The sequence below is a fragment of the Nicotiana sylvestris genome, chromosome 8 (assembly GCF_000393655.2).
Source record: "Nicotiana sylvestris chromosome 8, ASM39365v2, whole genome shotgun sequence".
Lineage (NCBI taxonomy): Eukaryota > Viridiplantae > Streptophyta > Magnoliopsida > Solanales > Solanaceae > Nicotiana > Nicotiana sylvestris.
The window spans coordinates 188,473,155-188,483,414 of NC_091064.1; the positions used below are offsets into that span (position 1 = coordinate 188,473,155).

The following is a 10,260-nucleotide window of genomic DNA, read 5'->3' on the forward strand; positions in this document are numbered from 1 at the left end:
TTTGGGTCGTGACACATAATTTTACAGCTTTATAGTAATCTAGTATACTAGAGTCTATATTACTTTTCCAACGATGCACCATTCACTAAAGTATACCTCGAATTTCTCCTGTAATTCTAATGGATATATACCACCTGAAAGCATAATCTCCTGTATTTTGTATTGGAAGTGTACAATCCTGATATAATAAATTAGATTTAGTAATTTATATTCTTTATTCTGTGATACAAATAGCTTTATATTATGACATAATATCTATTTTGATTACGTCACATACAAGTGACTGTAATATAGTTGCCTATAATATTTCATAATTTCATTACTTTACATAACCATTGGGTGCAGTCTTTTATGCATTTTATACCACAAATTATATTATACATTGGGAGTTGTGTCATAGTAATAATTACATTTTCACTCATTTCATAGGATTCTATATTTTATGAATAGTAATTTGGATTTCATATTTTACAGCTTTATACTAATCAATTATACTGGAGTCTATATTGCTTTTCCAAACTACACGCCATTCAATAAAGCGTACCTTAAATTTCCAAACGACGCACCATATATTACCTCAAATTTCAAAATACACAATCGTTAGGGTTTAATTGGGTGTTCTCGAGGTTTAATTTTTGAAATGTCAAGCTTAATTTCGAACAGTTGACGTTTTATGGGTATAAAGCACTCTCTCAAGCTGTAACACTCCGTAAATTCGACTTAGGTATGAATGAGATAAAGGAGTAGTAAGGATATATTTTGAACATGTGAAGTCCCATGGGGATGATTATGAGTGAAAATAGTTGTTTCAAAATAAAGATGAAAAGTGAGGTGCATAAGATTTGACAAAATCGACTAAGTTTTGCAGAAGGTCTGTCTTCCAGCAGGGTTTTGTGAAAGTGTGTAAGGAATTGGGAAAGGCTCAAAGCATAAAAGTTGTAGGCCTTTGAAATTTATTTCCAACGATATATTGTAGAGCCCAAACGAAGCTCTGTGCAAAAATATATGCCTATTTTACAAAATGGTGTGCAACCACCGCGGTCCTGTCGCGTTTTTACCGCGACCGCGGTGGTGAGGTAGTGTCCCAGCTATTTACCGCGGTCGTGCCAACTGGGATGCAGTGGACAACTTGGGAAGTCATTTCTTTAGCCCTATTTCGTCCCCCACAGCCCAAAAACAAGAAAACTTGCTCTAGAAAGTAAAGCTCTCAAAAACCTAACTCCTTAAGGGTCCCTCCACCACCCAAGGTAAGTTCTAATGGTGATTCTAATTGAATTTCAATTTTCCAACATTTTATTAACATGGGTAAACCCTCCATATCATTAGATATTCGATTGGACATCATTGTTGAGAGAAGGAAACCTAGAACTCAAATTCAAAGGGGTTGAACTTCAAAAAGGTAACGTCTTCATCCTCTAATTGATTCTAGCATTGGTTTAATGATTATAAACCCTAGTTCATGAGATATGAGTTGATGGATTTGATAAAAAAGCATGAACAATTATATGGTTGGGGTGTTGAGTGTTGATTATTGGATAAGGGTGTTGTTTACCTTATGAGTGATGAAGAATAATGTTGATTCTAATCATTTGAGACTTTAGAATTTACTTAGGAACAAGAGAATGGATTGTTGGGTGTAGAGACACCATTAATAAGGACTATGATTCTTTATTTTCACCAAGTGTTTGATAAAATGCTTAAGTGACCAAAACATGAGCACTATAGCTAATATGGAATCCCTTTGACTTGTATTGCTATAAATTAAAGTTGAAAGGGTTGACAAACGTTGCATTACGCTCAAGAGCAGGAAGTTAAGGTATGTAAGGCTAATTGTTTACGTTTGGGAATGTCTATGATTCTCCCTACGTCCTATTCATTTTGACCATTACTAGTTTCCTCAGAAAGTAACTATACTTTAGTTCCCTGAATAGTAGTAGAACTTCTATTCTCTAAATGACATAGTCTCATAATCATTCGATATTATATGAGTTTCAGTTATGACAAATCAATTTCTTATGAATACTCATCTCAGTCTAATCGTATTCATTATTCCAGTATCATGTAACTCGGTATGACTCATTATTTCAGTATCATGTACTGCAGTATGATTCTCAGTTGCTGATTTTAAATTCCTGAGTGTTGAATACCTATATTTGGGCCTGAGGCCATAGTTTATGCTTTACGCATTTTTGGGCCTGAGGCCGTAGTTATGTATACGCATACTTGGTCCTGAGACCGTAGCTTGTGTACACACACACATACATACATACATACTCTCTCTCACACACACACACACACATATATATATATATATATATTGGGCACGAGGCCGTAGTATCAGATAAATAAATTGTTCATCATTCAGATGAGGGAGTATTCATATCCTTACTTCCTTATTCAGTTATCAGTTTATCAGCTAGCAGTTCAGTTTCAGTATTTAAAGTTCTTTTGTTCAACTATTTTACCTACCAGTACAATTCAAATGTACTGACGTCCCTTTTGCCCGGGGCCTGCATCTCGCGATGTAGGTAACAATTTTCAGATTGACGATTCTGCTTGTTAGAACATCTCGTATCAGCTATTGGTGAGCCCTAGTCTTTTGGGGCCTTATCTCTATTTTGTTTTAGTTCTTATAGTATTTCAGTTAATAAGGTATACCGGGGACCTTGTCCCAGTAAACAGTTAGCATTTTCATTATTCTTTAGAGGCTTCGTACACTAGAACCCAGTCAGTCATATATTAGCAGGCCTTCATGTGTTAGCCTTGTCGGCTACTTTTTTTATACTTGCAGACCTTTCAGTATTTTCCGCATCTATGACATTTCAGCCAGACTCTTTAGTAGATTATCATGTTTTATATTTACCTCTACCTCATAGTTATACCATATGTTGATCCAACCATGCAGTTGGTTCGCTCGGTCATATACAGTCAGGCACTGAGTGCCGTATTATGCCCAGACCATGGTTCGGGTCATGACAAAGCTTGGTATCAGAGCCATAGGTTCAAGAGTCCTAGGGAGTCTATAAAGCCGTGTCTAGTGGGGTCTCTTTTATGTGTATGTAAGCGCCACACATGTAAACAGTTGACCCCCAAGACATCTAGGATTGTTCTATTTCTTTCATACTCTAGATCGTGCAGTTAGAGCTATGCTTTCAGGAATCTTTCTAACCCATGCAAATTGCGTATTTTAGAAAAATGCCTACAAAAAAAAAGTACACCAGGAGGGCCTCAGCTACTAGCCAGGGGGCCACAACTAATGCTGCTTAAGAGGAGGACATTCCGGCCTAGGGGGTTGCACCAGGCTCAGTGCCTAGTGCTTCAGACATAGATGTTAGGGGAGCTATCCAGTTTCTCACCCAGATTGTTGCTACTCAGGCTCAAAGGCAGGGAACAAGTGATGTTCATGAGACAGGTAGTTCCAGGTCTAGGGAATTCCTCAACATGAAACCTCCCATCTTCACAGGGTCCAAAAAGGATGAGGATCCACAAAGCTTCATTGATGAGGTTCATAATATATTTCGAGTGATGAATACTACAAATACTGAGGCAGCAGAGCTTGTTGTGTACCAACTGAAGGATGTTGCCAACACTTGGTATGAAACATGGGAAGAGTCCCGAAGGAGTTTGCAGATGCGTTCCTTGAGCACTTTCTACCCATTAAGGTCTTGGAAGCTAAGGCTTTGGAGTTTGAGAGACTCAAACAGAATGATATAAGTGTGAATGAGTACTACCTCAAGTTCGTCTCTCTGGCCAAGTATGCTCCGGAAATGGTGCGTGATATGAGGGCCAGAGTTAGGCGGTTTGTGTTGGGGCTTTCAGATGATTTGTTTGCTAATGCTAACATAGCTGCTCAGAATAATGACATGACCATCACTAAGATGGTTGCCTTTGTTCAAGGGAATGAATACAGGTTGAAGGAAGAAGAGCGGCTACAAAAAGAGAAGGACATGGAATTCAGCAAGAGAGCTAAGTCTGCAGGAAATTTCAGCCATGGGGGATCTCAAGTAGGAGGCAATCGTCAGTTCTTCAGGAAATCAAAATCAGGCCCCGCTCCATCTTCAGCTAGTGCACTGGTTCAAAGGTCCAATTTTAACAAGAAAAACCAAAATTTCAGAGCAGCAGGCTTACAGTCACAGACTAGTGTGGGCTATAGAGTCCTTGAGTACCCTACTTGCAACACATGTGGTAAGAAGCATCTAGGGGTGTGTCATTTGGGCACAAATGGTTCCTTTGGGTGTGGTCAGCAGGGACACTTCTTAAGGGATTGTCCATCAGCAAAGTAGAACAATGGAGGCAATGTAGCTCAGTCCACTAATTCAGCATCCCCTCATAACTCTCAGGCCCAACAAGGGCGCAGTGCAACAAAGTCTAGTAATGCAGGCGGTGGTCAAAACCACTTGTATGCACTAGTAAACCGTCAAGATACCGAGGCTCGTGGAGATGTTGTCACAGGTATGCTAACAATATTCACTTTTGATGCCTATGCTCTTATAGATTCCGGATCCACCCTATCTTATGTAACCCCATATATTGCTAAGAAATTTGGTATAGAATCAGAAAAGTTGTGTGAACCCTTTGAAGTGTCCACTCCAGTTGGAGAATCGGTTATAGCAAGGTGTATCTATAGGGGATGTCCAATCAAAGTGCATCATCGTCTTACTATAGTAGACTTAGTTGAATTGAAGATGGTAGATTTCGATGTGATCATGGGCATGGATTGGTTAGAGTCATATTATGCCACAGTGGGTTGCAGAACCAAAATAGTAAGTTTTGAATTTTCCAGTGAACCAGTCTTAGAATAGAAGGGTGATGCAGTAACACCTAGGGTAGGTTTATTTCCTATCTTAAATGTAGAAAGATGATCTCCAAGGGATATATCTATCACCTGGTTCGAGTTAAGGATACAGATGCTCAAATCCCCACTCTCCAATCAGTACCAATTGTAAATGAGTTTCCAGAAGTGTTTCCCGAAGATCTCCCTGGAGTCCCTCCCGATAGAGAGATTGACTTTGGAATTGATCTACTTCTAGGCACTAAGCCGATATCTATTCCGCCTTATAGAATGGCTCCAACAGAGTTGAAAGAGTTAAAAGTCCAGTTGAAAGATCTTCTAGATAAGGGATTTATAAGGCCAAGTTTCTCACCTTGGGGCGCACCGGTCTTGTTTGTCCGAAAGAAGGATGGGTCTTTGCGTATGTGCATTGACTATCGTCAGTTGAATAAAGTCACCATCAAGAAAAAGTACCCTCTTCCCAAAATAGATGATTTATTTGATCAACTTCAGGGTGCCCAGTGTTATTCCAAGATTGACCTCAGTTCGGGATACCATCAGTTAAAGGTTAAGGAAGTTCATATTCCAAAAACAACTTTTAGGACTCGATATGGGCATTTCGAATTTTTGGTAATGTCATTTGGTTTAACGAATGCACCAGTAGCTTTCATGGACATTATGAATAAGATCTTCAAGCATTATCTTGATTTGTTTGTTATCGTGTTTATTGATGACATCTTGATTTGTTCTTGTAGCAAGACTGACCATGCAGAACATCTCAGAATTTTGTTGCAAACACTATAGGATCACAAGCTATATGCCAAATTTTCTAAGTGTGAATTCTGGTTGAAATCAGTAGCATTTTTGGGCCATGTAATCTCAGGGGAAGGTGTGAAGGTGGACTTTCAGAAAATAGAGGCAGTGAAGAATTGGCCTAGACCTACCTCCGTATCCAATATAAAGAGTTTCTTAGGTCTAGCAGGCTATTATAGGCATTTCGTAGAGGGATTTTCTTCTATCTCGTCCCCTTTGACTAGATTAACTCAGAAGAAAGTCAAGTTTCAATGGTCGAACGCGTGAGAGAAAAGTTTTGAGGAGTTAAAGAAGAGGTTGACTTCAGATATAGTCCTGACACTACCGGAAGGAACCGAAGGGTTCATTGTTTATTGTGCTGCTTCAGGGGTTGGTCTTGGGTGTGTATTAATGCAGCACGGTAAAGTCATAGCCTACGTATCGAGGCAACTCAAGGCTCACGAGAAGAATTATCCAACTCATGATCTTGAGTTAGCAGCTGTGGTGTTTGCGCTTAAGATCTTGCGCCATTATTTGTATGGGGTACATGTTGACATTTTTACAGACCACAAGAGTCTCCAGTACATCTTCAAGCAAAGAGAATTAAATCAATGTCAGAGGAGGTGGCTCAAATTACTTAAAGATTATGATGTTGATATCCTCTACCATCCGAGGAAGGCAAACGTTGTAGCCGATGCTCTCAGTCGGTGTTCTATAGGAAGCTTAGCTCACGTTGAGGCAGACAAGAGAACTATGATGAAGGAAGTCCACCGCTTAGCAAATCTAGGAGTTCGATTGTTGGACTCCGAAGATGGTGGCGTTGTTCTCCAGAACAGGGCTGAATCCTTCTTAGTATCCGAAGTAAAAGAAAAACAGTTCAATGATCCCTACTTATTGCAGCTGAAGGAAGGAATTCACAAACACAAGACTATGGCTTTTGAACAAGAGAGAGATGATGGTACTTTGAGATACAAAGACAGGCTATGCGTTCCAGACGTAGATGGGCTCAAAGAGCAGATTATGTTAGAAGCCCACAATTCCAGGTATTCTATTCACCTAGGTTCCACAAAGATGTATCATGATCTTAAGGAGGTTTATTGGTGGAACGATATGAAAAAGAATATAGCAGATTTTGTGGCGAAGTGTCCAAATTGTCAGCAAGTGAAAGTCGAACACGAGACCTGGCGCTTTAACTCAGAATATAGAAATTCCCATTTGGAAATAGGAGATGATAAACATGGACTTCATAACAGGTCTACCTCACTCGTTCTAGAAGCATGATTCGAGTTGGGTGATTGTAGACCGACTTACCAATCAGCTCACTTCTTGCTAGTGAAGACTACAGATTCGGCCGAGAAATATGCCAAGTTGTATATCAAAGAAATTGTCCAATTGCATAGGACTCCTTTGTCCATTATCTCAGATCGTGGTGCCCAGTTCACAGCAAACTTTTGGAAATCCTTTCAGAAGGGATTGGGCACAAGGGTGAACCTCAGCACCGCCTTTCATCCTTAGATAGATGGCCAGGTGAAACGCACCATTCAGACTCTTGAGGATATGTTGAGGGCATGTGTTATTGATTTTAAAGGTAATTAGGATAATCATATACCTCTCATTGAGTTTGCTTGTAATAACAACTATCACTCTAGTATCAAGATGGCACTGTATGAAGCTCTGTATAGGCGAAGGTGTAGATCACTAATTGGTTGGTTCGAAGTCAGAGAAGCGGAGATGTTAGGACCTGATTTGGTCTATCAGGCTACGGAGAAAGTCAACTTGATACAAAGGCATTTGAAGACGGATCAAAGTCGCCAAAAGTCCTATTCGGACGTACGACATAGAGACTTAGAGTTCCAAGTTGATGATTGGGTGTTTCTGGTATCGCCCATGAAAGACATTATGAGATTTGGGAAAAAAGGGAAACTTAGTCCCGCTATATTGGTCCATATAGAATCCTCCGAAGGATCGGACAGGTGGCTTATGAGTTAAAATTTCCATAAGAACTAGCTGTTGTACACCCAGTATTTCATGTGTCCATGTTGAAGAAATTCATGGGAGACCCGTCACTTGTGGTTCCTCCAGAGGTTATAGGGGTTAAAGACAACATGTCTGACGAAGAAATTCCACTGGCTATTCTTGATCGTCAAATTCGCAAGCTTAGAACTAAAGAAATTGCTTCAATAAAAGTTCTTTGGAGGAACCAAAAGGTTGAAGAGGCTACGTGGGAAGCTGAGGAGGACATGAAGTCCAGATATCCCCATCTCTTTGAAAAGCAAAAGGAAAATGTAGAAGGTAATTAACCTTTTCATTCAGGACTTATATTATAATCTCCATGTCCTTTAGTATTTACTCAGCATAGTATTTAGTGATCACATGCTCATTCAGTTTGATATACATGTATTCATAATATTTCAGTATCCTCATATCTCCATCACACTCGTTTAATGTCCATAGATAGCCGTAGTTGCAACCAGGACCATCATTCGAGGACGAATGATTCCAAGGGGGAGATAATGTAACACCCTGTAAATTCGGCTAAGGTATGAATGAACTAAAGGGGTAGTAAGGATATATTTTGAACATGTGAAGTCCCATCAGGATGATTATGGGTGAAAATAGTTGTTTCAAAATCAAGATGGAAAGTGAGGTGCATAAGATTTGACAAAATCGACAAAGTTTTGCAGAAGGTCTGTCTTCTAGCAGGGTTTAGTGAAAGTGTGTAAGAACTTGGGAAAAACTCAAAGCATGAAAATTGTAGGCCTTTGAAATAGCTTTCCAACGATATATTGTGGAGCCCAAACGGAGCTCTGTGCAAAATGTTATGCCCATTTTACAGAATAGTGTGCAACCACCGCGGTCCTGCCGCGTTTTTACCGCGACTGTGGTGGTGAGGCAGTGTCCCAGCGATTTACCACGGTCGGTACCGCAGTCACGCCAACCGGGATGCGGTGGACGATTTGGGAAGTCATTATTTAGCCCTATTTTGTCCCCCACAGCCCCAAAACAAGAAAACTTGCTCTAGAAAGTAAAGCTCTCAAAAACCTAACTCCTTAAGGGTTCCTCCACCACCCAAGATAAGTTCTAATGGTGATTCTAACTTAATTTCAATTTTTTAACATCTTATTAACATGGGTAAACCCTCCATCTCATTAGATATTCGATTGGGACATCATTGTTGAGAGAAGAAAGTCTAGAACTCGAATTCAAAGGGTTTGAACTTCAAAAAGGTAATGTCTTCACCCTCTAATTGATTTTAGAATTGGTTTAATGATTATAAACTCTAGTTCATGAGATATGAGTTGATGGGTTGATAGAAAAGCATGAACGATTATAGGTTGGGGTGTTGAGTGTTGATTATTGGATAAGGGTGTTGTTTACCTTATGAGTGATGGAGAATAATGTTGATTATAATCATTTGAGACTTTAGAATTTATCTAGGAACAAGAGAATTAGTTGTTGGGTGTAGAGACACCATTAATAAGGACTATGAAGCTTTATTTTCACCAAGTATTTGATAAAATGCCTAAGTGACCAAAACATGAGCACCATAGCTAATATGGAATCCCTTTGACTTGTATTGCTATAGATTAAAGTTGAAAGGGCTGACAAACGTTGCATTACGCTCAAGAGTAGGAAGTTAAGGTATGTAAGGCTAACTCTTTACGTTTGGGAATGTATATGATTATCCCTACGTCCCATTCATTATGACCATTACCAGTTTCCTCAGAAAGTAACTATGCCTTAGTTCCCTGAATATAGTAGAACTTCTATTCTCTAGATGGCATAGTGTCATAATCATTCGATATTCTATGAGTTTCAGTTATGACAAATCAATTTCTTATGAATACTCATCTCAGTCTAATCGTATTCATTATTCCAGTATCATGTAACCCGGTATGGCTCATTATTTCAGTATCATGTACTGCAGTATGATTCTCAGTTCCTGATTTTAAATTCGTGAATGTTGAACACGTGTATTTGGGCATGAGGCTGTAGTTATGTATACGTATACTTGGGCCTGAGGCCGTAGCTTGTGCGCACGCACGCGCGCACACACACACACACACACACACACACACACACATATATATATATATATATATATATATATTGGGCACGAGGCCGTAGTATCAGATAAATAGATTGTTCATCATTAAGATGAGGGAGTATTCATATCCTTACTTCCTTATTTAGTTATCAGTTTATCAGCTAGCAGTTTAGTTTCAGTATTTACAGTTCTTTTGTTCAACTATTTTATATACCAGTACAATTCAAATTTACTGACGTCCCTTTTGCCCGGGGCCTGCATCTCGCGATGCAGGTAACGATTTTCAGGTTGACGATTCTACTTGCTAGGACATCTCGTATTAGCTATTGGTGAGACCCAGTCTTTCGGGGCCTTATCTCTATTTTGTTTTAGTCCTTATAGTATTTTAGTTAATAAGGTATACCGAGGACCTTGTCCTACTAAACAGTTAGCATTTTCAGTATTCTTTAGAGGCTTCGTAGACTAGAACCCAGTCAGTCATATATTAGCACGCCTTCGTGTGTTAGCCTTGTCGGCTACTTGTTTATACTTGCAGACCTTTCAGTATTTTCCGCATCTATGACATTTCAGTCAGACTCTTTAGTAGATTATCATATTTTATATTTACCTCTAGCTCATAGTTATACCACATGTTGATCCAGACATACAG

General features: G+C 39.4%; 1 protein-coding gene across 1 annotated transcript; it reads left to right on the forward strand.

Annotated features, from left to right (window-relative positions):
* The first annotated feature begins 3,602 nt into the window (after positions 1–3,602).
* Positions 3,603–5,575, forward strand: LOC104235188 (uncharacterized). Its single transcript, XM_070155048.1, has 4 exons — positions 3,603–4,185; positions 4,303–4,452; positions 4,495–4,615; positions 4,855–5,575. Exons 1-4 carry the CDS (start codon positions 3,603–3,605, stop codon positions 5,573–5,575), a joined length of 1,575 nt encoding a protein of 524 aa, XP_070011149.1.
* Positions 5,576–10,260: the final 4,685 nt, after the last annotated feature.